The sequence below is a fragment of the Lepisosteus platostomus genome, chromosome 24 (assembly GCF_059453375.1).
Source record: "Lepisosteus platostomus isolate fLepPlt1 chromosome 24, fLepPlt1.hap1, whole genome shotgun sequence".
NCBI classification, from domain to species: Eukaryota; Metazoa; Chordata; class Actinopteri; order Semionotiformes; family Lepisosteidae; genus Lepisosteus; species Lepisosteus platostomus.
Genome location: NC_142634.1, coordinates 14846418 through 14873846, shown reverse-complemented (window position 1 = coordinate 14873846; position 27429 = coordinate 14846418). Strand labels below are relative to the sequence as shown.

At 46.5% G+C, this 27429-nt stretch overlaps 1 protein-coding gene across 7 annotated transcripts in view; it reads right to left on the bottom strand.

Moving 5' to 3' along the window:
- Window positions 1-363: 363 nt before the first annotated feature.
- hectd4 (HECT domain containing E3 ubiquitin protein ligase 4) overlaps window positions 364-27429 on the bottom strand; it is an 87164-nt gene continuing 60098 nt past the window's right edge. For 3 of the 7 annotated variants that reach the window (XM_088618715.1, XM_088618717.1, XM_088618718.1), the window contains exons 40-76: window positions 27113-27248; window positions 26301-26483; window positions 25751-25915; window positions 25228-25397; window positions 24874-24989; window positions 24303-24406; window positions 22935-23096; window positions 22665-22813; window positions 22417-22496; window positions 22052-22215; window positions 21245-21482; window positions 20648-20784; window positions 20005-20131; window positions 18938-19075; window positions 18558-18694; window positions 17877-18037; window positions 17308-17489; window positions 16684-16889; window positions 16074-16204; window positions 15452-15657; window positions 15144-15323; window positions 12904-14258; window positions 12119-12326; window positions 11671-11894; window positions 10197-10342; window positions 9261-9388; window positions 8736-8859; window positions 8199-8389; window positions 7456-7602; window positions 6347-6466; window positions 6073-6228; window positions 5351-5454; window positions 4619-4840; window positions 4111-4277; window positions 3560-3755; window positions 3137-3359; window positions 364-2648 (exon numbers count right to left, since the gene is read on the bottom strand). In XM_088618715.1, the coding sequence (XP_088474841.1) occupies window positions 2512-2648; window positions 3137-3359; window positions 3560-3755; window positions 4111-4277; window positions 4619-4840; window positions 5351-5454; window positions 6073-6228; window positions 6347-6466; window positions 7456-7602; window positions 8199-8389; window positions 8736-8859; window positions 9261-9388; window positions 10197-10342; window positions 11671-11894; window positions 12119-12326; window positions 12904-14258; window positions 15144-15323; window positions 15452-15657; window positions 16074-16204; window positions 16684-16889; window positions 17308-17489; window positions 17877-18037; window positions 18558-18694; window positions 18938-19075; window positions 20005-20131; window positions 20648-20784; window positions 21245-21482; window positions 22052-22215; window positions 22417-22496; window positions 22665-22813; window positions 22935-23096; window positions 24303-24406; window positions 24874-24989; window positions 25228-25397; window positions 25751-25915; window positions 26301-26483; window positions 27113-27248 (7120 nt within the window). In that variant the 3' untranslated portion in view covers window positions 364-2511. The remainder of the gene's footprint in view (window positions 2649-3136; window positions 3360-3559; window positions 3756-4110; window positions 4278-4618; window positions 4841-5350; window positions 5455-6072; window positions 6229-6346; window positions 6467-7455; window positions 7603-8198; window positions 8390-8735; window positions 8860-9260; window positions 9389-10196; window positions 10343-11670; window positions 11895-12118; window positions 12327-12903; window positions 14259-15143; window positions 15324-15451; window positions 15658-16073; window positions 16205-16683; window positions 16890-17307; window positions 17490-17876; window positions 18038-18557; window positions 18695-18937; window positions 19076-20004; window positions 20132-20647; window positions 20785-21244; window positions 21483-22051; window positions 22216-22416; window positions 22497-22664; window positions 22814-22934; window positions 23097-24302; window positions 24407-24873; window positions 24990-25227; window positions 25398-25750; window positions 25916-26300; window positions 26484-27112; window positions 27249-27429) is intronic. The other 4 variants (XM_088618719.1, XM_088618722.1, XM_088618720.1 and 1 more) reach the window with 2 other exon arrangements.

Here is a 27429-nt window from a genome sequence, read left to right as displayed (position 1 = left end):
GAGGAAAGGCAGGAGGCTGCACTTCCTCCTGCACCCCAGGCAGATAGGCTGCTCTTGCTGTAAAGACAATTACGGATTACAAATGGGGTGGGTACATTGTACACAAAAAATAACTGGTAATCCCAAATTTTCAAGTAAAAATGAACAAAATGAAATGCAATGCAAAAACATCAAATGCAAAATAATTTAGCCTTGAGGACCTCTGGTATTTATGCACCATGTTCAAGGTCTATCAGGTTTAACCCCATCTCTTCTTCTAAGGCTATTTTCCAAGGCAACCCAAAGCTTATTTTTATAACTACTATGAGGAGAAGAATATAACAGTTGCAGCTTTTTTAGTGAATAAAGGGACATTCAGAAGGATTGCATTAAGACAATTTATTAATGTGACACCGAAATCTTGGATTTTTTTGTCCTCTGTAGAATCCATTCAAACATCACTGTGTTAGATACAGATGCACACAGGGTAAACAGCAGAGTAAAAGTTAAGTTAATGCAACCATAAATAATTGTAATAAATATCAGGTAAATGTACAGCACACATAGTAACGCCTGTGTGTGGATATGCTTTTTAATCCTTAACCTGCCCTCTCTGAGAAAGAGCAGTCCCGTTAGCAGCAGTTAACTGTCACAGCTATCGCCTACCTTAAAAAAACAAACAAAAACAATCAATTGGCATACACAACCTTAAACTCGCACAAGCAGGACCGTCGCCACTCTTTCCCACTTACACCGTGTCTGGAAACTCTCAAGGAAGTAACCTTATATACAAGCAATCATATTTCCACAGGGATGAGAATCAACACAGGAGCCCATTCGAGTAACAGGCTGTAAATGAAGATATACTAACAAGGAGAGAAAAAAACAATTCAAGGGGCATAAATCCCACAGCTGAATATCCAAGCGTATCTTTAAAGAAGTTTACAGCGTAAACCTTTAAATGAAAAATAAATAAAACATTCCCAAACAAAGCTGAACAGTAGTAAAAAAAACTGCTTGATTTGACATTTATTCTATTTACACTTTTCACAAAGTATTATCTTTACACAGCTACAACATTTCCATCATGTGTAACAAAACGTTGAATTCATGCCTGCAAGAACAGGCCATCAACAAGCGGAAATCTATGCGTTAATCTTCTGATGTCACCGTGCATATGTAGATTGTGTATACCAATCACTCTGCAGCTGTTGACCTGACTCTCCATTCACGCTTATACACACGCCAAAAAAACAAAACCGCAAAAAGTAACAACAAATAGCACAACAGGGCGTCAGACACACCTCCCGTTGTTGCCCTGGACTTGCTGTGCTGCAACAGCAGCGTTCGCCCCCTGCAGCTCGGGTCTGAGTGCCGCGTCAGCTCTGAACAATATCACCTCCATCGGTGACACTGCATCTGAAGGGAGCATTTATTTTTACATAGCTTTTATTTGTACAATAGATATATTCCCTCCTCTTTATAGATTTAAATAAATATATGTGCACTTTCAAGGCTTTTGAATAGGCTGGACTTTTTTAAAATTAATGGACGATTTCTGCATCTATTTATTCTGTAGCATACAGCGATTGCAAATGAGACGGCTTCACTGCCCTTCAGAATCCAGATGCCGCGTCTGCACTGGTGATCAGCAGCAACATCCGATATGAAGTATCCTGTAGCGGGCCCTGTCTCTTGGCAGGTATCAATATATGAAAGCTTTCGGAATTGAATAGCATCTACTACTATTGGCAGCCTTCAGATTCCGCCTGGAGATCAGCAGACATGAGGACTAACTGTGCTGGAGGCAAGTTGACTCTACCGAAGGCTCACATCTCACTTCCTCTTTGTTCCACAGTCGGCTACTGTTCGTTCCTGATATCTGTCAGTGTTTGGCATTGGTTACTGCTATTAGAACAAAACGCACCTGCGGTCTACAATCATCACAATCATCACCTTGTTCTCTTTGGGGGAGAGGGGGAGCCACGTTGCACAGAGCTATGATGGAACTGAACAAGGCTTTGACTGGGGTTTTTCTGCAACCCCCCGCACCCCCCCCAAAAAAAAGCCACCTCGCCCAATTAAAGGCACAGGAATAACAAGGACCCTTCAATTCTAATTTAAATCTACTGATAGGTGTCCCACTGTCTTCTGTCAAAAGGATGCGATATGCAATGATACAACATGTCAACATGCCAGTGAAGTATAATTGATATAATCTGTCTTAATACTATCCGATCTCAAAAAGATCAGAGCAAATTAACCAACAGGAGAAGAAATCAGGCAATTCAAAAGCATCTATGTTGTTTATGGAGCTAAACAAAAAAGAGCACAAAAGCACTGTGTCCTTTAGCCGGTATTTCTATTTACGAACAACCTTTCACAAGCCCTCTGAGCCGGGCTCCTCTTTCTGCAAGAAGGTGAGTATCTTGGGAGAGGCCAGCTGGATGACCCCGAGGAAGCCCGAGAGAGCCTGGGTCTTCTCGCTGGTCGGGGGGCTGTGTGAAGGGCACCAGGGCTGGCAGGCAGGGCTCAGCCACTCAGGGGGTCTTCTCGGTAGTGAATGGCATAGCGCAGCTTTTCCAGCATCACTTCCAGGGAGGAATACTGCGGAAGCTTGATCATGAACATGCAGGTCTCCACTCTGATGTACCTGGAATCAGGGGAGCCTGAGGGGAAAAACACAGTGTGGGGGTTAATACAGAGAGGAATCAGACAGGCCGTTTCCAACCCCAAGGACATTGGCTTAACTCTTTCTTGTACAGACTGGTGCTTCACCTTTTATTACATTGAACAAAACTGTTCAATGTTTTGATGAAAGAGTACCAAAAAGAGCACCAGAAACAGACACAGAATAAATAACCGAAGAAGAAGACAATGTGCTGTTCGTTCATTAAGTGAAATAAACACTCTGGAGCCAAAGCATCAGAAAGCTAAGACATCTACATTTGTAGTCGCACAAACATAAATGGCTTCAATTTCTGAAATATGACACCTGCGGATTTTAGTTTTTGTAAATCATTACTACATATAAACCTTTCTGGAGCATTCTGTGTCAAACTGGACAGAAAGTGGCCCTTTCAGTGTTTAAAATCTCAAGAGCTGACATGCCTGCCCTGTAGGATCTCACTTGCCCAGTGCGAGCTGTGGCTCTCACCTGCAGCGCCGTCAGGCGGGGCGATCTTCATGGGGTAGGGGGGAACGTGGGCAGTGTCTGGACCGCCGTCCTTGCAGGGGCAGGTGAAGGGAATGCGTTCTTGGTTGCAGGCAAACTTGATGAACTTGCAGAGCTCTTCCTGGGTGAACATTTCCAGCGCCGTCCAGAAGAACTCAATGTGCTGGTCTGTCTCCATCAGACCCACCTGGTACATAGTGTGAGCCTAAAAGCACAGCAACAACGTACTGAGAAAAGGTGGGATTCACAGACATGACTGTGAACCAAGGCCCCGCTCACATGACATATCCCCATGATAGGACCCAAAAACATGGAATACTATCAGCAGCGTCACGGATATCAGGCATGCAGGGAGGAGGTGTAGTAGCAGCATGCTCTGTGGAGAGAATGCGATGCCAGGGTTACCTTGAGGAACTCCAGGTTGATGTAGGGCAGGCCGCAGGTCCTCAGCTCCATCTCCAGGGGAGTGAGCATGGTGAGGAGCTGCAGAGGGATGATGGAGCCCAGTCCGGCTCGCACCGCGGTCATGCACTGCGAGCTCTGCAGCTCTCGCATCCTCAGGCTCCTGATCGCAGATGCGTACATGTCTTTGTTCTCCCAGCTAGCACAAGCAGGAACAAACATCCCTGTTATAGCAGCTTTACCACTTTGAAGCCTGAACGCATCACATCTGGAAGCTATATAAGGATGTATGTTAAACAATAATCAGATTGCTACTAGACATAGTTAAACCAGTAGGTGGCACTTTCCCACAATGAATGAAAATTTAAAATCAACAAGAAGTTAAATTTAGATCCTGCCTACAGTATAGAGACTAAATATTGCATTGCTAAAGAGCTAATTAGGCCCAGTTAGGGAAATGATGCCCTGTGGTCACAAATGGAAATGACTAGGATAAGCACTAAGGTCTGAAAACAGGAAGCTATTTTTGTTTTCAGAAGGACACACTCACTCACCCGACAGTGATGTTCCTGCCCCCTGAACACAGCTCCACCTCATCCCCCATCATGGTGACATACGTGAATTTGCAGCACGGCTTGTTAGGAGACTCGGGGCTCTCGCTGGAGTGGTGCTGAGAGGTTATTTCTGCACACAAGGCATCCAGCTCTGCCTCATCGTTGACCTGGGAAAACAGTCCTACATGAAAACAGCTTACACAGGAGATCCATGTCAAGCCATGGCATTTCGGAGGTGCACTGTGCACATTGCACTGTTCTTGCCATTGCTGTATTAGTTTGACTACTGCTTTATTAGAGTACTGGTTATTCTTAGCAAAAATAGAACTCCCAAATTGTAATCACTGCTAAAGCAGATTAAACATGCACCTCATTTGTCATCACTAGTGCACTCCTTGTACTGTGAGGACCTGAGCTTCCTCTTCTATCCTGTCTTTATCTGGTACTTGCACTCTCTCTTCACAGGAAAAACAGAACTGTCTGCGCTGAGTGTACAGGCGGCACTTACGCTCTCAAATTTCTTGATGTAGTTGGACGTAAGCAGGTCAGCCTCCTGCAGGTCAGTGTCCTCGTCCAGGACCTCCCCCACTAAGCCCTTCCAGAAGGAGGGCAGCAGATCGAGAGGCAGTGGAACGTCTGCCCGAATGGCAATGCCCAGGAGCTGCCCGAAGAAGTGCAGGAGCTGCTCCTCTGCATAGGTGATGGGACTTGGCGTCAGGATATACTTGCCCTGAAAAACGGACCAGAGACAAAACCTCCGTCAGTACAACGATGGGCACAGAAACTGTGGGGATGAGTTGGTTAGTTATGATGCGGACGGAGCCTGGATCGTGTCACCCAGGGCTGATCTTGAACAAGGCTGTAGGGGAAAGGGCTGGGATTAGCAAGCCAGTGTTGGCCTGGCTTTCAGCAAAACATTCCCAACAAAACAGTCAAAGCTGTCAAGACACCTAATACATGACTTAACTACTACAGAGTTTAACAGCCTCCTCTCATTTACACAAAGAAAATCTAGAAGTGAAAAACACAGCTGTAGGTGGGCGATTTCTGCCACTGTAAGAATCTATGGAGAAGTTATTGAACTCCAATAATTTTGTATGAAAGGCAGCAAAACTTAAAAAAAAACTAGTTGGAAGTCAAAAGCCATAAGTGAAGAGAAGGGTTTATAAAGCATGTGACAGCTCGGTTTTTCATTTATTAACCTTAAAGCCAGACCTTCCTTGAGGGAAGAGGACGGTACCTTATTCCTATTGGCTGCTGAGCTGGGGCAGGGCAGCAGCAGGGAGAGGGCGGAGCTCTGCAGCTCTTTGCACACCTGCCACAGGAAGTGCCTGAAGGAGCCGCCTAATAGGAACACAACAAGCTTCACGTTAGACAGAGGCCACAGGCTGGACCCCGGGACAGCAGACAGCAGACAAAAGACCACAGCTGAGAAGAAACCAGGAAATGGTCTCCAGTCTTGCTCCTGGGAAGATCCCACCCAGACGGATTTCATGGTCACTTTTCACCAATATCTGAAGACTTGGAACTTGGAATTTAACTGTGATTAGTTGAGCATGCAATTTATTTAATGAAGCCATTCAGAGATTATTTGTGACAATCTATACCTTTCGAGGAAGTGTTTCCCTAAATTAGAAAATTTCTTGCTGAATTGATCAATAATTTACAAATCATTAAAAACCGATTAATTTAACAAACTTCAACCCTACTGTACTGGGGCTCACCAAAACCAGGCCTGCAGACCTCCGCTCCCAATTTAAGATGAAGGAAGATAAAAACTGAACGTATTCAAATCATCACTGTCTTTCCTTAAACAGCGTAAATAAAAATGCTTTTGTTTTGTTTTGCTTGCGTTTTGCAGTGATCAAACTACATTCCAGCTGAAGAGTGTGTTTTAGTCCCATTCCTGGCACATTCCCCTCTGTGGAAATAAAAACAGGCACACCAGCGGGGCTGACTTACTGGTGCCGTGAACCTCCTCCCCGGTGAAGCGGATGTTGAAGGCGTAGGTGGGGTCGCCCCCGCTGGCCAGCTTGACACACAGCTGAGAGGACGGCACACAGGCCAGCTGCCGTGCCGCCTGACAGAAGTACGTGTTTTCAGAAGAACGGATCTCTCCTGTTGGTCAGATACACCAGCAACAAGTTAAAGACTTTCAGGGCAATTGAAATTTTGCAGACCGGGCGATCAGAGAGAGGGCAGAATGACAGTGGCAGGTGTTTAAAGCAAAGCTCACCTCCCACAATCTCCAGAGGGTCCAGTGTTATCTCGGGGGCGGCGTGGTCTGCTGTTCTCTGCACGGTGGCATTCAGCACTCGGTTCATTACAGCCACCTTCGTGTCATAAAACACCAAGCCTGCAGAAGGGGGTCAGGGAGCCCGTCAGCCAGCAGGCCTTGCTCAAGCTGCCTGCTACTGGCTGATCACGCTCTAATGGCAAACTCTAAATGCTGGGGATCCGTGTTATGCTTCAGAGACACTTTGGAGAAAAATGCAATAGATTTCGTGGAATGTGAATTTATTTCCCCTAAGAATGAACGTCATTAAGGGGGGATACGTTTCAACAAGATCTTTAATCGCCTTTGTGAGAAGTATCAGGGATTTTTATGCCATAAAAAACAATGGAATAAGGGTGCGTTCAAGAGCCTAACAACCCACATTTTCTGTACAGTAACTAATATAATGTGAGTGACTGTGGTTTTGTCTATCTCTACCCTGCACCTTTCACAGTACAAATGTTCAAAACTGATCAACAAATACTGATCATTATTCCTTAATAAAACAGGGACATTTCACATCACTGTATAAGCATGGGAAACAAAGAAAGGACAACAAACAGGACCTCCTATAGTCTGCATGATGAAAGTGCAACAAAACGACTGCTATTCACAAATAAACAAAACACATTTAAAGAAGAGTGAAATCATTCCTTAACACGGTATACTGGCAGCAAATAAGCAAAACGATGAGCACCAAAGAGACAAATAGTGGAAACAGCCTGTAATAAAGTCATCAGCTACTGACTAATTATGAAGTATCCCTGAAGAATAAAGGTCAATCGATCTATAAGACGAAGCTCAATAGACACCTCACCTGAATTTGCAGCTCATAGTGTGATTACTCATCTATGTTGCCTTTTCTCTTCCATTCAGCATGGAATAAACCTCAATCTGCTCCTTTGCAGCTTACAGAGACTGATGCAGCTCCCTACTTGAACTACATTTCAAAGCGCTTTCTTTATTCAAAAAACCACCTGATCACAACAGGCTGCAAAAAGTAGAATCCAGTCTTTTTGTTTTGTTTCACAGAACGTGACCACTGCGAATTCGCTACTGTGAATTCTCACCCTTGGCCTCCCTGAGCATTGAGGCAATGCTGTGCTGGTAGGTGTCTGTCGCTCGCAGCTCCACTAGGGGAAGGAAGAAGGTCTCCAGTGTGTTATTCAGGGACTGCAGCAGAGCAAAGCGCAGTCTCAGGCTTTCCATGGGAACATCTAGGAGGAGGCAGAGGAGGAAGGTCAGTGACCAAGCACACAGAGAACCACGTGCACACCGAAAGTCACATTTAGGGTTTCTGTTGTTGTTCCGTGTTTATTTTTAAGCCCGCATTTATTTTTCAGTAATTTCAGGGGTTTTGCAGGCACAAAATTTGGATTTTTTAAATTTGATGTACATTTAATGGAAATAAAGGGTGCATTTCCTCGCCATGTTCACCTTTGTTAATTGTCAGGCCTGCGTATCAGCTCTATGCCTTCAAAAATATCCAGTAAAATATTGTTTTTGGAGAATAAGCTAATGAGGTCAGAAATCCCGTTGTTGGAATTACATATTCGTTTAAGAAATGCTGCTTTCTTGGAATCTGTCCCTGCTTTTAAAAAATGTATACTGTATATATCAGTAGAAGTCTTACTTTTGTGAAAGCATGGTGACTATGTTTTAAATGGTTGGCCATTTTTAAAAATTTCAGCAGGGCCCATGATGCAGATGAGTGTCTATCACTCTAGGGGTGCGTAATGAGGTGCTTTCAGCACAAAGCCCACCGCCAGGGGCCAGGAAGGGGGGCAACCAGCTAGAGTGGGCGGGGTCATACTCAGCAGGCAGGAGACTCTCGGGTCGGCAGTATCGGCGGGGTCCAGGTAGACCTCGTGCGGGTGGAGGCGGGCTGGGGTGATGGCCAGGTGCCGACACAGCCTGTTCACGTACTGCACCAGCGCCACGTCCATCTCCAGACTCCACCTCCTGCAGGCCTTCTGGGCGTGGCGCGTGTCGATGCAGGTGCACCTGCAGAGGGGGCACACGCAGCACTCAGCACCGGCAGGACTGGCTTAGCAAAGGCACAGCTTTGGGAGATGAAGCTCCTGATATAATTTAACTAATAAGCAAAAAAAAAACCTATTAATGAAGCCCCTAAGCAGAAAGAAAAATGTTTTAAACTGTTTCTGTTAAAAACCAGAAACTTTTCAACTTCCTTCAAGCCCAACACCATTATTAATGAAAGTGGCAGCAGCCGAACATCTGAAACTGCTGAACTGGATGATATGCATTAATTCATATACAGTTATTGCTCTACATGGATTTTTTGTAATATGTTAGGAAAGAATTAACCTAAACTAGATTTTCCCCCAACCTTTCAAAGTGCAGGTCATAGCCGCAGGCCAGAATGGCTCTCCACACACTGCGGATGTCCTGCTTGGCTCGGTCCACCGCAAACCTGTGGAACCCTTCCAGCGTCAAGTACTTTTCCTCTGGAACTGCAGAAGGAATGGGCCAGCACATTATACCACATGATACCTCCCCTACACACACACACGGCCTCACAGCGGAGCACGCACCTAGACATGATCATTTAGTTCCACGATCTTAGTATGTAATTCCCCTGCCCTTATTTCGAGGGATAAAACATTTTTGTACCCTGATTCAGAACTCTACAGACATTTGAGCAAACTTATGACACTTACGTTGTCAAAAGACCTTGGGGGACTCTAAACATCATTAGCTAGAGGCTGAAGACTAAGGAAAAGAAGAACAGCAGCCTGTGGTTTTAAAGTTGTTAGCTAGGGATCTCAGAGAAGCAGAGTTAGGACACGAGTCCACAGAAGAGAAGAGGTTTCACTTCGACACCACAGTAAGAGGGGCGGTAAATGAAAGGCACCTTCTTGTTTCTTGGTAGGGGATTTCTCAGAGTCCTTCTCCTCAGGTCTGGACTTCTCTGGAGACTTAGGCTTGACGATCGGCTTTTTTTCACTGAGAGCCGTCCTGCTGGCAGCAGAGGAGAGGACACTATCAATGAAACCACATTGGAGCTTTAGCAGGGAAAAAAATACTTAATTTTTAAAGGTAAAATTGAAGAAGTCATCAGAAAAGGCTGCTTCCCGTGACCTTCGTTATTGTGGAATTCATAAGCAGACAGATTTTTAAAAATGTTGTCATCTCAGAAATAGAGGGAGCAATTCATTAATGAAATCTTTAGAGTAACTCTCAGAGACCAAAGCTGGCTCTACAGAAAAAAATCTTTAAACCCCTGACGGACTAAATACACACTCACAAAGTCCAGACAAAAATGACAGAAATTAGAATGACCACAATTCTCTGCTTAATTTACAAAAAGATCACACTTTTTTCACATATAAATAAAGATTTATGTTTTTGTACATAAAAATAAGCCAAAAAAACATTTTGAAAAGTGGAGAGAGTGAGTTTATTTGGTGCTGATTCACACACGTTTTATCTTTTTCCAGAAGACAAAAACTGTAACAAAGACATCCCGCACTGTCAGGTTGGCCAAAAGTCCTGTTTTAAGAAAGCTTGATGTGAAGTCAGTGCCAAGACCAGCACGGTCCACAGGCTCAGCAAGTCAAAGTGCCCTCTCCTAGACCGAAGAGAAGAGAACTGCGCAGATCCTGAGCTGTGTGTGGAAGACCTGGATTTCAAAGCACGTACCTGCTGAGCACCTCACCACAGCAGAAATCACCGCCCAGTTTAACATTTGCAATGCCAGAAAATGGTTTGTACATGGAGTAAAAATGCATGCTACCACATATTCACTCAACTGAAAGTTATGCGGAAACACACTGAGCCTCTCACTTACCTGACTGTGTTCAGCACAGACTTCTCCTTTGTAGGAGGCTTGGTGATGGGTCTCTTGGTGCTGACCACTTTGCCCTGATGCTGCTCCTTGCTGGCTTTGCTGTACTTGCTTTTGTTGGGTTTGGAGACTCCATACTTCCTAAGAATCTAGATACGAATAAATGTGTCGGAGCAAAAGGATTAGGTCATCTGCCTCCAATCCAGAGAGGTTTTGTCTGCAGAATTATTAATTTAACATTCTTAACATTAGCTTGCAACTAACTGCAGAACATTTTCAATTTATATTACAGTTTTCTTTGTATTCTAACTCAAATATTTCATTAGATGTATGATGGCAATTGAGTACATCTGGTTTATTTATGCCCACACTAACCTTGTCTGTTTTAGATTTCTACATGAATATATTCAATGTTACAAGCAGGCTATCATTTTACAAATTTACTGGAAATAGCTGTTTAAGCATTTAATGAAATGCCTAATACCCAAATTTGGAGATAATTTGCAATTATCTACAAATTATTATAAATTAAACCATAGTGTAACACACATTTCTGAGAATTCTACAATGTTCATCAATAGTATTGGAACCAACAGCATTTCTTAAGTCTGTATATATTTAAATTATTTATAAAATCATTATTTAAATTAACTTTATCTAGCTTTATGTAACATGATTGGGGAAATCAGTTAATTGACTGTGCGTATTGCATGTTTTGACTTATAATTCATGCTGTTGGCCATTGCTTTGTTTTTTGAATTTACCAAGAAATGCAGACAAAAATGTGTTCGTTGAAATACACTGAAAATGGCAGAGTATTTCAAATTGATGTGTTTCAAACACATAAAACGCAGAACACTGTTTGGAATTTATATAAACAGCTTGTTTGTATTAGAGTACAATTTTAATTCATACTTATTAAAATTACTTCAGATACTTGAAGAATGTGGTCCACCTCTGTTTGGAACAATAACGTGCCCAAACTGCATCCTTCATCATGAAAGAATCATCATATTAAGAACACTCTAAAACATGTGCAGTCAATTGTAACAAAAAAGAACCAATATACTTTAAATTAACAGGCTTTCAAGTACTTCACAGACCTCTCATTATGTCCGCCATTTTGCAAAGTATGTTTTAACTTGCCTTTTTATGTAAGTTATGGGGAAATTCCACAATCTGCCCATAACACACACACAAAAGGCAAATGAAAGCCTTCTGACGTCTGGATGAAGTTCAGAAAGTGTTTTGGAGACGGCCTATTTTATGATGCATTCAGCCTGCACCAATATGAACGCGAAGATGGCTTATTCTTTAGATTGCATGATTGAAGGTTTAGTTAGAATTATGGACACTAACACTATTCCGCATATCTCTGATGTGTAAATTCAGGTGCTGAGCACAGCAGGCAGCCTACTCCTCTACTCCTCTTACCCGAGAGGCGGTGGCCCACCAAGAGCCCATTGACGGCGTGTACCTGTGTGAGCTGGTCTTCCAGCACCTTCTTCGGCGGGCGCACGTTGGTGAAAAACACATGGAGTAAGTTCCCCGGGGTCTGGGCATTGATCTGCTCCTTGCTCAGGTAAATATCGGACACTTTGATGGGCTTGGCAGGGGTCAGACTCAGCATTTGCTCAGAGTGGACACAGCTTTTAAAGATGTCTGTCAAGACATCCCGAGCACCAGGCACCAACTTGTCTCCTGTTGGAGAACACAGAAGAGGTTCTAGATTAACAGGCTTAGATATGCCGCTTGCTAAAGATATGGCAATTATCATTTACTACTATTTACTGACCAATATCGACCGACTACTCATTTTAAATACTTTAAAAGGGATATAAAAACCCCTGTGGAAATTCAACATATACAGTATCTACTTGTCTTTTAAGTCAAGCGTGACTACAGCCTCGAAGTAAAGGCACGACCTTTGATGGACTTGTCCATGAAAAAGTCTTCCAGAGCGGAGCTGCCCTGCGTGTCGAACAGGCTCTGGTTCACACTGGAGGCTGTGAGGATCTCCTCATTGGTCATCTCCATCAGCTCCTCCTCCCCCTCGAGGCTGGACAGGCCAATCAGGTCGCTGCTGTTAAAGAGACTGGCACGGATCTTCTCCACCTTCGCTCGGGCGCGCACCTGCCACAAGGGTGTCACAGGGGTGAAACTACGGCTGGGGCTACAGAGCTCTGCTTTATAGCGCTCAGACCTACCAAGACCGTTCCTGAAGGTAGTGGACAGCAATCAGAACAATCACTCGTTGCATTACACAGTCTGGCTCATTTCTCCCCGGGCAACAACATGGGTGATAAACCGCAATCCACAAATACACAATTATTTTTATCATTTATCACACATCATTGCTAAAAAAAACTGAAACCGCACATGACTGATATAGAGCACAGGGCTTTGTCTGTGCACTGTGATGGTGTAGCTCATTAATAAAGCAAGGAAGGGAAATTATGAACTACAGCAAAACAAACATTTAAATAAACAAGATTTTATCATCTCCTCTGCTGTACAGGGGACTCCAGTACACCAGTTATCTCACTAGATGTTGTGTTACATTGGTGCTAAATTCCCTACATTGCAATACTTTGCACTCAAGTTTTTAAATCTTATTCTTAAAGCACTGTATTTCTTCATTGCTAGCTCCATCGCAGTTAACAGGAAAACTGCCAAAACAGAAAGCCATGCCTGAAGGCGTACGACGTACCTCAATGACAGCATACCCCTTGATGGGCCGAGCCATGACGGCATTGTTGTCCAGGGAGGTGACAGTGTACATAGAGCCCCCATCGGAGACAGAGGCAGTGTCCGCACTGTCCAGGGGTTCCCCCAGGCTGCCCAAGCTGCCCAGGCTGCCAGTGCTACACAGAGAGATGTCCAGGCTCTCCTGGCTGGACACAGTGTGTGGGTCCAGCGCTCCCTGCTGCTGCGGAACAGCCACAGGGGCAGGAGGCAGCTCCTGATCCACCGACAGCTCGCTGGCCGTGCGAGAAACTCCTTGAGAGGAGCTGCAGATGGAGGTCTGGCTGGTGGAAGCAGAGGCGCTGACGCTCATGGCTGGCGTGACGCTACTGGAGCTGTCAGGGCTATTGCTGCGAACTGGAAAGGGCCGCTCTGGCTCAGGGATCTTGCACTCCAGGGCAGCAGTGCCAACAGCACCACACTTGGGCTTCTTGGGGTCCTCCTCCTGAAGGGGAATGTAGATCTCGTCTTTGAAGAGCCCACCGTGGGCGTTGCAGGCCCTGCGTATGGCACTTCGCACCACGCTCTCCTCCAGGTGGGTAGGGATGCCCGATATGACCAGAAGACGACTGTGGGCAGTGGGCCCCACCAGAGCCTGACACGCATCAGTGACGGCATCGCTGGTGACCCCCAGACCCTGCGGGTCCTTGTTGGCCAGGTGCCGGAGGATCATGAGCAGGGTGAGGCCCCGATGGAACCACAACATGTCCTCCGGCTTTCCTCCACCCATATTGAGGAGGGCACTGTCACTTTCCGAAAGCCGAGACCCAGCGGAGGCGGAAGCCCTCTTCCCCGAGGCGGCAGCCACGGCGGCAGCCGTGCGCTCCCTTTTCATCTTGACCTTCTTGCGCTTGGAGAGCAGGCTGGGGCTCTGGGGCGTCTGCCCAGGAGAGGAGGAAGAGGAGGAGGAGGAGTCGCTGAGGTTGGGAGCACTGCTGGAGGACAGCGCGCCCACAGTGCTACTGCCCATGTTAATAGGCAGCGTCACCTCAGCCACGGCCAGGCACACCTCCATTAGGGCGTGGAAGTAGGTGGAGAAGCGGCTCTGTTCATTCCCCAAGGCCAGCCCCCCTCCGGGAGAGGGGTTTCCTCCTGCTGCCACCCAGCCCTGGGTCTCCTTGTCGTAGAGCTTCCGCAGCTCCGTCTGCAAGGCCATCAGCACCGCCAGGCAGGGGTTCAGCAGCAGGGCAATGGAGCTGGACAGCCCCGTGGGCATCTTGCGCTGCTCCAGGTGATGGATCTTGCGGAACAGTTCAGACAGCAAGTGGAAGATCAGCTCTTTGACGGAGGCGGCCAGGTCCGTGGTCCACAGCAGACCTCCTGAGATGCAGAAGGAGAAAGAGCGTGCGTCAAAGCATTGCACACGATGTGAAACCGGTGATCCATAGGGGATCTTCTAAATGAACAGACTGCTTCATTTCTTTATGCTTCTGTTATTCATAACCATTAGTGAATAAATGTACAATGCATTTATTAATTGCCACTTGTGTTGTAACACCACCATATTGGTAAGTCTCCATGATCTGTGTCGACCCGTTTTGAATATCCAGATGTGATCTATTTTGTAACCTGATTGTTGCAGTATCATTGCATGCAAGCATGCCCCACATTTCTAAAAATCAGCATAACTCAGGCTTAAGTTTTTAGATATCTGAAGGGTTGTCTTAAAAACTCCATGAGTTTTGTATTTGAGCACAGATATCTCATATCTGACTTTTCACCCCTCGTTCTCTTGAATCTTTTTCTCACTGTTCTGTTCTCTATTAATTTTTGATGCATATTTGTATATAAATAAACCTGAAAAAATACCTAGCAGGTTTTTTGTGTAGTGTTGAGTTAATACAGTGTAGTGTTCTGTCAATGTATGCTGACATGCACCTGGTAGTACACTGGAAGTCAATTTAGCCAAAAAAAATTACAACTAGCATGGCAGTGGGAACAACAGTATCTATGTTATCAGAAAACTACAAAACATGATTCTGAGACAAAATGACATGCAAGGCAAAATTTTATAGTAGCTACAGGAATTAGAAAAGTAACATCAGATAATTCACTGGGATGAAACCAAATACATACGGATCTTTAATCCTATCAACACACAGCCCTTTGGGTGCTGACATATTGTACACAGGTGCTGCACAGATGCACAGACTGGCTGTTTCTACACAATGGCTTCCCACTGGCTAGCAGGGTAACACTACTTACCAAGAAGCTCCACGACCTGCAGCAGCACAGAGGCCGGGATGGTGTCAAGCTCATCCTCTGATCGCCCGTTGCCCTCGCCAAGCTTCCATGTCAACAGCTGCTCTGCGAACGCCATGGCGAGGGGGAACTCCAGGGGCAGCGAGTGCAGTACCAGCACAGCACCAGGAGGGGGAGACACGCCTGTGAACAACAACAAAAACTCTCACAGCCAATCCATTAAACGCTGGGCCACTGTTGGTCAGCAAGTTGTAAAGACAGAAAGAGTATTTTATAAACCGCTCAGACAGACAGTCCTGGCAGACTCTCACCTAGCTTAATGTGCACCTTGTCTGTAGGGATGATGGCGGAGGGGTACTGGTTGGTGGTGGGAGGTGGGGTGAGCCCCGTGTTTGAGGGGGAAGCGTCCAGGGGGTAGCAGACTGCTTCCATGAGGTTGAGCTGCCCATTGCGGCGCACTTTGTGTCCCAGGCCATAAATCATGACTCTTGCCCAGGGGGCCTTGTAAAGAGAAGAGCTGGAAAGAAACACAGAGAAGATTCAGGCCTGTTGTGTTAATCCTGTTATGTCAGACTTGACAAAATGTGGACTCGTGTTCCAAAACAGTTGAAAATGCTAATCATGCTTAGGGATCTCTCACATGAACAGAAAAGAACTGGAAATGTAACCAGACTTAAGATGCAGACCTACGATCACTGTTTGTGCCTAAGAACTTAACACAGCTACAGTATTTTAACAAAGATGCAAAAAACTTGGTTTTCACTACTTTGTAAAGAAAAACAAAATGCATATACTTTAGCATATCCTCAAAATTCTATAAAAGCACAAGAGAAAAGTGTAAGTGTTGTTAAGTGTTTGGCTAGAAATAAACCGTGATATAAAAATAGCAGAGGTCTCTGGATCCTTTACTGGCACAGCAGTGTGTTCACTCACTCTTTGCGGAAGCCTTGAGTGCTCTCCTTGCACGAGATCACCACAAACGCCGCCCCGGGAAAATTCACATCCATGCTGACCTTTGACTCGGAAACGGGAAACTCTTCGGAAGGAAACTGCTCTGGAGCATTCTGTAAACATTTAGGAATATTAATAATAATTAATAATGGACTTTTTGCCACATGTTATACAATGGCAAATTACCCCTTAATTACCGAATTAAAAAGTGGCAAACTATCATACATTGGTGTGAATATTCTTTGATGTATAGCACCATAAGCCATTTATGAAAGATGTTTTATAAAATGTAACTTTGTATTATTAAATGTATAAGCCTCACCATTGCCTTTGTAGTTGTGAACTGTATACATGATTAATTAGGACAATTTTGTGCCACGCAAACTATATCCTTTCTTTTTCATTTGGGTATTAAATTCTAACATGTCACTTGTAAGCAGCTCTGCTCTTTCTGTGCCTGGGCAGGAGACAGCACTCCTTGAGTTTAGACTCCAGATGACTGCTTGGGTGTTGCTCCACTATCAGTTTCGCCTGCACCACGGCCTGCTGCTCACAGTCATGTGCAGCACCATGAACACGCTGCCTGTCTTACCTGTAGGAAAGAGCAGATCTGCTTGGTGAGGTCCAGTAAGCTCTCCTCTCCTTGGTGCAGGGCCCGTGTGATGGCCACGGTGAGCCACTCTCTGATGGGCTGAGCGTTGCCTTGGTAGAAGAGGTCAGTGGGAGAGCAGTTCTGACCCTGTATGATGTGCTGCAGGGACTGGGCCAGCAGGATGGAGCTGGAGCTGATCGTCCCATCTGCAGAATACAACTGCAATCAGCTGGAGGAGTGGAGGAGGTCTTCAAATCTTCAACAAGTTTTGAAGTCAGCTTCAAAACACTCAGTTCTCTCAGGTTGGTCTGCTTTCACTAAATCTAATTAAATTTATCAGCAGCTTTTTAAAGGAATTCTGAAAAACTGTTCTCTGCTTGTACTGAATTTAACAATGCCTTTTTTTTTAGAAATATTATTTTGCATAATCTGATTATTTTCATCTAATTTGCTGTAATATACAGGAAAGAATTATCTCTATCATCATACACATATTGCAGGCGATGCATTCTATAAAGAAACATAAGGATGTTTTTTGGGAGCTGGACAGAACAAATTCAACACTCATTTATGAGACGGAAATCTGAAACAGCCCAGGCGACACTGGGGTTGACAGGACATCACCTGGAAGAGGGGGGGCGAGCAGCTGATTGGACAGGAGCTGCAGGTGCTCCAGCGTGATGTCCCTGATGGCGGGGATGTGGAAGAGGCGGGTGAAGGTGTGCGGGGACTTGGGGGCGAAGATGTTGAGGAGAGCCATGCGACAGTACAGCCTGGCCAGGGCTCCCTCACAGCGCAGCAGCTCCCTGCAGGAACACGGGGGGCAGAGCGTGTGGGTCACTGCACTGCCCCTGCTCCTCTCCAGCGGGACACAAACGCTGGAGAACCTTAGATTCATACAACAGTCTGGGAACCAAGTGCAAATCAACCCACTTTTACTTATATATATATTTTAATTTGCAAATTTAAACTATAACAAGCTTATCTTTCACACAATGGCTCCGACAACCCACAAAATGTTCTATCTTAATGTGATGACACACGTTGTCATATATTATTCCAGCACAGGTGAAGCCCTTCTATAGGTAATGGTGCTCCTGTGCTCCTGCCTCTGCTTCAGTACTGTGACACGTGGGCTGGACGCTCGGTGCACACTGCAGTCCTCGTGTCGAGCGGCCGGCAGCAGCCGTTACCTGTGGATCTGAATGTTGGTGCTGTCCAGAGTGACCAGCCCGTTGGCGGCTGTGCGCCTGGACCCGGCCGGTGGCCTCTCCAGCATGTCGATGGGATACCAGTAGCGCACCAGCACTCCTTCGCTGCGCAGGTACGTCTCCACCTGCACCAGCTCGTTCATCTAAAAAAGGCCCAGAAACCAGGAGAGTATTGGCTATCCCACCACTGGCCACTAAATGAAACAAAACATCAACGCCCTACTTCAAGACAGATTTACGCTATAGGCTTACTGTATATTTTTCCACCAAAACATATATCACTGTAACACTTTGAATGCTTTAATGTCACAGACGTTTGACTGACATTAAGCCCCTCTTTTTATTTTTTTCAATAAATTTGGACTTTGGACTGCCGGAGCCTGGACGGCCACTGTACTGCTCAGAGCTTAGAGAGCCCTGGCTGACAGACAGCACCCTGCCCCCAATGCCACTTGTGCGCCATTGCTTGTGCAATCCAGTCATAGTCGGCTAGTGACATGATCCAGGCTTGAGCCCGTGATCAGAGTCAGAGGGCTCTATGTTTTTAACAAGTTTTAAACTATTGTTGCTTATATAGTTACTTAATTTTGAATTTGTAATTGTCTTGAATGAAACTTGCAACCTATGGGCCAAACGGCCTCCTCTCATGGGTTTTGTACTTACTGAGTCAACATCAAGGACCACTCCATGGAGCCCGAAGGTCTTTAACATCCCTCTGATGGCGAATTTCGGCAATGCTGTTCCTCCAGTGGTGCTATTGGTGTTGTTGCTGTCTGGACAGCGGATGACCACTGTCAGCCCTAGGGAGGGGGAACAATCAACTGTATTTTCAGTATGTCATTATCTGGATGGATCTAGTGATGCGAGGAGGGTAACAAAACAAACTGGGTAATACTGGTCTTTATATGAGCAGCCTGACTTCATGTACAATTTTACACCATTGTGGGACTATGGGTTTGAATTTCTGAAAAGGTTGTTTACATTCTCCTGAGAAAGCTAGACTGGATGCTCTTCTGCATCTAGATGCCAGGGGTGATCTTTACCTTTACGAACTTTATCAATAGTGAATTTGTTGGCCTCATCTTTGATGTCTTCAATGGTGGGGAGGTACAGGTCTCTTGGAATCCCACCATTCTCCTCATAGAGAAACTCCACGGTCTGCCGAGCAATGTCCACCATACCTGCAGAGGATTTACAGACATCATGCCAACCACCCTTCCACCACACAAGTCTGATAAATTACAGACTGCTTTCAAGCCACTTTTATTTCAGCAAATACATCTGTTCATTTAGCAGACACGTGCACCCAAACTGTCTTACAATTGCATCCAGCCAAGATGTATACAAGTGTGCATACAACAGCACCATAAAACAATAAAACCACAGAAAACAGCAATCTCAACCTTAAGTAAGCAGGAGGATGTTGTCCAGTGTGATGGGTTTTTTAGTGCTGCCTGACAGACAGGGAGGAACAACATGGGGCACAGTCAGTAAGTGGGGTCAGTCATGGGCCTCTGGGGTTAAGTATGACTTGAAGAGATGAGTTTTCAGTTTCTCAGAGGTTGGTGAGTGAGTCTCTGGCTCTGACTGTGGCAGGTAGGTCATTCCTCCACAGTGGGCCAGCAGAAGAGACCTTTGACTTGCAGCCCTGCAGTATCAGCATTACCAGTCGGCCTGAGACACCAGCTCTCTGCAGGAATGCTGGTGCAGTCCAAATGGAAGCCCTGTAGGCTTGCACCAGTGTTTGGAATCGGATATAGGTCAATGTGGGGGATATATCTAAATACTAAATTGTGGACACCATGATATGTTGTTTACCCTCATGTTAATCACCATGTCTAAGTCTTAAAATTGAGATGACTTCTAACTCAAAATATGTCTGTCTGCTCACTGGCGCCATGAGTAAAATTAGCTGTTTTTGCACCATAGGATAGCTGGCATAAAGACAAAGACACAAGATGGCATCCAGACAGTATAATAGTGATTACTGACAGATAAGTCACTGCTGATCATAACATGAAGAACGCATAACTCTTTGGTCGGTCCAAGCCCTGCATGGTGGCACACAGCAAACTCAAAGGCTCAAACAGACAGCTGTGCCTGAGCTCACCAAGCTGCAGCGCTCCTTTGATTTGATCCAGACCGGACTTCCTCTCGGCTTCGTTGCGGAATCGCCTGCGAATGGTTGGAAAGACCTTGGTCTCCCAGGCCTTGACTAGTAGGGCGTAGTGGTCCTCCTGCAAGAGACAGGCCTGTTTAGTTTCTTTCCACCTGGGACAGAAATACGCGGGTTTTACATGCAGGTACAGTAGCAAAAACAAACTAAACACACAAAATAAGAAGCACTGATAGAAGAGGCTACTTTATGCTGACACATCATTTACATCTTTTAGACAAGATGGGGAAGCAAGTAAAAAGGTAAACAAAATTATATGATATATTGTTGGAAGCAAGTGATGTTATGTACAAATAATGTATAAGTCAGGGTCATTCAGAATACTGTATACAAGTTTGGTCAGTACTTCACAGAAAAATTGCTGCGCTGAATCAGTCCAGAGAAGAACAACCAGACACAGTCCAATGCTTGAAGGACTGTCCAACACTGACTGGCTGAATGACCTGGACCTTTTAAAACTTCAACAGAGAAGATTATGAAGGGGCCCAGTCAAAATCCTTTTGTAACGTGGCATCCAAACTCCACACCACCACTGGTGCACCACATTTATTACGGCTAGCCCCCGAGAGTCACTCACCCTCGGGATATCGTCATCTTCGTCATCGTCGCTTTCGTCGTCGGCGATGGGAGGGGGGTGGGGGTCCGGCCCCGAGGTGATGAGGTTCTCGTAGCTCAGCTCCAGCTTGTAGTGGCAGGAGTCGCCACTGTTGTACTCTGCAGGACAGGAGACAGGGTCAGCCTTTCACAGACTTCCACAGATAGCAGGCAGAGGGCACACAGAAATGCTGACACAGACCGGCCAACTTTAAGCTGCTCCCCCTTGATGAGGGAGTTTGTTAGTTTCCAAACTAAATCAATAATCAATGACTTCTGGATATGTTCAGACTACACTGGTTGTAGTTATAACTCTGGTACCGCTTTACATCAGGAAGCAGCAGGATGTCAGTGTGGTTGCCCAGGGATGGCAGACAGGGCGTAGACTGTTACATCACATCAACTTCAAACGCTCTTCACAGCGTAACAGACTGACTATCGACTTACCCTCACCTCAGATAACGAACAACACAATGATATACCCACAGAGATTTGTCATATTCTGCTCTGAACTGTTCTGTACTTCTAACACCCGAAAGAACCCCTAGGTTTTCAGAAGTTATCAAAACGTGGAACAGACGTTGCAGGGCAGTGGCGACCGCGGCGATCCTGCAGGGCGGTCCGTGTGACCCCGGGTCCGATGCCACGCTGGCGCCGGCGTCGTTGTCGCTGTCGGAGGCCATCGCAAAGGGCAGCGCCTCGAAGTTGGCACTGATCTCCTCGGCCAGGTCAATGCACATGTCCGCCGCGTTCCGATGCGCCTGGCCCTCCGCGAACGCGAACGGGCGGCACCCGAAGTTGGCGCGGATTTTGGTGTTCTGGAGCAGAAGAAATAATCTTTTTTACAATTAAAAAAACATATGAAAACATGAAAGTGTGTATAAGAACCAGGAAAGAGGTTAATGTGACTCCTTTACCCCCCCAACTCACTCCTACAGTGAAATATGACATTGTGCCGTTTGACTCCTTCCAGTCCGGAGCGGTGGAGTTTGCTGCACGTCAGAAGATGAGCACCAGTAGGCGAGCCAGAGGGTAACGCAAACAACTGGTGATTCCATGTTGGGTGGCTGTATAATAAAATCCTAAATTATCAGCATGGATTTATGATGTACAACCGTTGTGCCATATCTGATTCACATTACATAGAACTGCACTCTGAGCTCCAACACTGCAACTCTGGTGAACAGGCTAGAAAACAACATTAACGATAGGATCTTCCTCAGCTGCAACTACCGCCACCCCGAGCAGTTCTGAAATTACCCCATGCAATTCTTTTCCTACAGCTGGTCGTGGAAGCGAACGAAAGTGAACAGATGAGACAACAGGACGTCAGACTTCCAGCGCTCCGGAGTACTTCCTGAGCAGCCAGGCATGCCCCGTCACCAACCTTCTTCTGGATGTGAACCAGCGGCCACATGCCCCCGGACACGTCCTCCAGGAAGGGGGCCAGGCGCTGACCGCAGTAGGTGAAGTAGACCCTGCCCTTGGCGGCCTGCCCCGGGGGAGGGGGTGTCCCTTCGGAGCGCTCCCAGCCAATCCCTGCAACGTCACCTGAGGGGAGAGGCAGACCGTCAGACCACCCCCTTCCCCCTGGAGAGCACATTTCTGAAACAAACGTTTCTTTGGATCCCAAGCCGAGAGCCCCTACTTTCACCTTACTTTCAACTGCTGACGCCTATTCCAGTTTCAGTGAGAACTGAGAAACCGAACCTGCACTGAAGCACCAAAAGGAAAAACGGCAGAGCTTCTTACCAGGGACAAGAGCCACATCCAGCCTCACGCTTTTCCACTGCAGCAGGCTGGAGCCGTTGTAGTGCACCGCCCTTCCATTGCTGCAACAGAGCAACAGATACCGCCATGATGACAAGTGCCTGCCCACAGCCACTGGGTTTTTAACAGTCAGTCAAAACCCAGAGCAGATTCTAACTTTTCCCATCAGATCTAAGTTCAAGAAAGACGCCTCTGGTGTCTACTTCGCACTAATTCACATCGGCACCCACTTGTGGAAAAGGCAGGTGCCCACGGGATTTGTCCAGGCGCCATCTCTCTTCTCAGCTTCGGTAGCAAAGCCAAAGGACACAATGGGTCCGCTGTCGTCATCTGAATCTCCATAGGAAACGATCTCGATCTCCCAGTAGAAAGAAGGAGCCTGGCAGGATACAAGCAGACAAGCACCACAGCTGAGCCAGAGCTTGCCTGCAAGTGGTCAAGTCCCCTCCCCCTGTTCCAAGCTAAAGCCGGGCACCTTCAAGTCAGGGCCTGCTGCTCACCTGAACGGGGACAGGGGAGGTGGCGTAGATGAAGGTGCCGCGGGGAAGACCCCCTCCGGCGCTGGGGTCAGCCAGGAAAGTGACGGAGGTCAGGCGAGAGGAGAACATGCAGGCGCGCACCGGGGGGAACACGCGAGACGGGCTCCACGTGATCTCCTTGGGCTGCGAAGACACCAGACAGGGAAATCTGGACATGTTCACAACGGCAGCACACCTGCAGTTCTCTACATGGCTCTTGAGCATCCGTAAAACTGAGCTGTTTTTTTTTAAAACTCTTTTCATTAACAGTAATATTCTCACAATTGACCGGGTGGGAATCAGTGAAGACAACACTGAGATGGTCCGCCCCTTGTTTGGAATAGGACGAATAACTTCTAAAGTGTTGAACAAAAACTCTGTTTCTTAATGAGACTGACCTTATCTACTTGTTTGTATGGACTGGTCAGAAGTGTGGGGTCGCTACGACAATCACACAGGAACAAAACCACAAGAATCAGCACCCACTTCCCTTTTAAAATATCTGGGATTATTGTCAAATTCAGCACATGCTGTTATATAACTTTGATTATATTTTTTGGTGCAGCATGTACATGCACAAAGTCAGGGCAGCAAATAAACTTGTGAAAACAGGGAAGCAGTAAGCGCCCTAAGGAATTAATAGGTAAAATGCAATAAATGAAATGCATAAAAATGAAATTAAATATTGATTAAATCAATTTGCAACATTTGGTTGAATACATAAACCATAGATTGGAAAATTAATCTTATGCATTTTTAAAAAGCATGCAGAGCACGATCTGGGTACAGAACAGTCTTCAAGATACTGTACTTCTGTATGACTGAAATATAATTGCATTGCCTCAAGTGACTTCGCAAGCACACCAGAAAAAAAAAGTAGATGCTGTTGTGCTTTTAAGAATGATATTCCTTCACTTCTACAAAGTGTCCAAACCACACTGGCTAATCAGGCCAGAGCTTTTCCTGATTTCTGTGGGCTTGAGTGGACTACAGTGCCTCCCTCTGCTGATCCAGTGCAGGGGTGAACCCCAAGCAATGCAGGGCTCCACTTACAGAACTGGGAGAGCTGGAGCAAACAGTACAGCACCTCATTCAAGGTACAATAGTGGGGGGCTTGAACCCAAGACCCAAGTTATGAGACCAGAATGCCGCCACTATGGTCCAATGCCCTCCCATACCCATCCGCCGCATATTCTGTACAGTCTGAACACATGAGTAGAATATAGTACTTTTTACGGATCCTTCTCCAGGATAGTGGATGTCAAAATGCATTGCATGTATTTTAAGAAAACGAGTTTTATTTGAATACGTGTCAACCCGAGCCCGCGGTGAAATGCAGGTTCCTCTCACCTGCGTCCTGTCGGTCTGAAGAGGAGGAGGAGGGGGGCGTGCGCAGTCACGATACAGCATCCGGACTCTCTCACACTGAGCCTCCACCACACTCAGCCTCTCTCCTGGGAATCGAACAACTGCTCAGTTACTGGTTATTACCCCCTCTCTGCCAGCCTGTCTTTACACAAATCTAGATATGTCATGAAAAATGAAACCAGAGCAAAGTGTACTGATAAGCCCCTGTTACGGCAGAACTGGTCTGTAGTTGCTAAATCACTTGACAGCTTGTTTATCTATATGGGCTACCAAAAAAATGTTAGGTCCACTTCCGTGGTTTTAATTTTCATTTAACTGTGCCTCAACGTGAGCACAGATACCTACCAAGCAGAAGTGAATACTGCAGGTGAGTTACACAATTACAGTAAGCAGCTACTTACAATCTGCAACTCTGCAGGCACTTTGTGGCCTTTCAACATGAGAAAAAAGACACTAACAGTGAGGGACCAGGGTGGCGGACAGTTCTGGGTGCGCGGAGAGAGAGAGAGAGAGAGGGGCCGTGTTCTGTCTGCGCTCTGCGGGTGACGCTCACCAGGGCTGCACTCCTGGGCCACGAGGTTGAGCACCTCCACTGCAGCGGGGCACTGCTGGATAAACTCCTCGCAGAAGGAGCTGTCCTCCAGGAGCTGCGCCATCACCAGACAGGCCCTGGGGCACGCAGAACAGAGAGCATGGGGGCCGGCCAGGCGACATTTAATCACGAGATGACAGCGGCAAATTAAAAATGTCACTATCCGGGCGCCAGCAAAGAAACGTTTGTTTTATTTTAGGAACAATATCAAACAATCTGTGGATTAAAGGAGCCCTGTGCCTGGACTAATAGCACAGAGTTACAATGGTCAAAGTTAAACTGCAACTAGCTCTACTGTTCTGAGGGGGAACTCACCTGGTTCTGATCTCCGCCAGGAGGCGAACAGCAGCCATGACAGGGCTGGAGCCGTCGCCCGAGGCAGGCAGGGAGGTGTGAATCGACAGGCTGCCCTCCTGTGGCAGCAGCATGGACTGCACCGCCTGAACCACCTTCTCTGTGATGGACAGCTTGTACAGCGGCAGAGCCTACAAGAGCACACACCGACGTCATTTACAGGAGCCGGGGGGGGGTTCACACCTCCTAGTTTAAATGTGCAACCTTCAAGACCTTTTCATTTTTAATTTTAGAATGGCCGTTCCATCTGACACACTGCAAGTTCAACAGAGATGCACAGGAGATTCAGAGCTGTCTGGAAGAGTCCCTCGCTTATGTCACTGACAGCCTGCAGGGGGTGCTGTTTCTCTGCTGTTTCATGAGAAAATCAGTCTAAAATACTGTGAACCTTTTGAAAAGTAGGAATATGTTATTTACAATGGAACATTCCCGTGCAGAAACAGCTTTACGTTGCACTTCCTGGAAGCATGCAGACGAGAATCACCTCTGATCGGGGGGTGCAGAGACGGGATATTGGGACAGTCAGAACGTCGGAGGCCTTGCAGTCCTTCCTGTAGTCCGAGGAGGGGAACTTCACGGTGGCGATGCCTTCCTGCTCGTTGATGGACATTACAGCACCCACGCTGCCCAGGATGCCCTTGCCCACCACCTGTGGGACAGCAGGAGAATAGGCCGAGCCAGGGAGTGGTTTGTCACTCATTGCTTTTACTAATGACTGAAATTCAAAAACATGGATGAGCCGAGGAATGATTTTTTTACATTCCTTTGCAGATTTGATAATTAATGAAGCTTTGAACCAATGCATTAAGTATTAAAGAATAACTCATCATAAAGTAATAAAACTATGTACGCTTAACCAGAAATGTTCATTTTGTTCCCCACTGCAGTCCTAAAAAATAAATTCTAAAGGATTTATTTCAGCAGTTTAGAAAACATGCACAATCTGCATACTGTGGTAAATCAATGTTGATTAAACATTAAACCATGTTGTCTTAAACCTCCAAGACGTAAGTGGCGCAGCTGCTCGATCTCACCTGGACTTCCGACCCAATCTTGATGGTCTCCTTGAATCCTCCCAGGGCGCACAGAGCCGCCACAGCCTGGCGAGCCGTGGCCTGCAGCCTGGCCAGCTTCCGGCCGCTGCTGCTGCCGTTCTCCAGGATGCTCTCCGCATACTTTCCCAGCTGGGGGATGTACATCAGAGCCCGAGAGAGCACCTGTCGACAGCACAGACACACGCTAGGTCCACTGCAGCGGCACCGGCACCAGTCGGCAGCTACGTGTTTGTTGAACATTCCCAATACACAACGAGGAGCAATAGAAAAGAGGCCACAGTGTGCCTCTTGCACACCGCTCGACCAGTTGCTGGTCACTCAGAAACCATCAGGAAAGGCCCTGGGATTTTGACCACAGAGAGTCAAGACCTCGGTTTTACGTCTCATCCGAAGGATGGCGCCTGTTTACAGTATAGTGTCCCCGTCACTATACTGGGGCATTAGGACCCACATGGACCGCAGGGTGAGCGCCCCCTGCTGGCCCCACTAACAACCCAGCAGCAACCTTAGTTTTTCCCAGGAGGTCTCTCATGCAGGTACTGACCAGGCTCACACCTGCTTAGCTTCAGTGGGTTGCCAGTTGTGAGTTGCAGAGTGATATGGCTGCTGGGTATGACTGATGGGACATAAGGATTAAATGGGTAGGAGAGTTACATTTTAAGGAAAGGTACTATAGAATGTCTGGAAATAGATTCCACAATTCATCCATTAGTAACCCATGCACACTGTTTTTCATTAATTGTGTGACTGTTTTGAACTCCACAACAACATGCCGTTCAGCTGGTGATGACCTTTTCAGCAGTGCTTGTCCAGATCTGGGCGGTGTTGGATTCTGGCGCTGTGAGGAGCCCGTGCAGTAGGGCGATCACCTCCGCCGCCATGCTGTTGGCCACATGGCCGCTGATGAAGGGTCTGACTGGATCCGACCTGCAGAGAGCAAGGCCTCTTTCACACGTGGAAAAATAAAGGTAGCAGTCATGTCCCTCTGTCCTAGAACAGCTAGTCCACAGTTCAAGTGTTTTACAAAACCGCGAATGGGAGTGTCCTCACAGAAGAACAGGCAGAACACTTGGCAGACAATTGTAAAGAAACGCAATAAAATGAAACT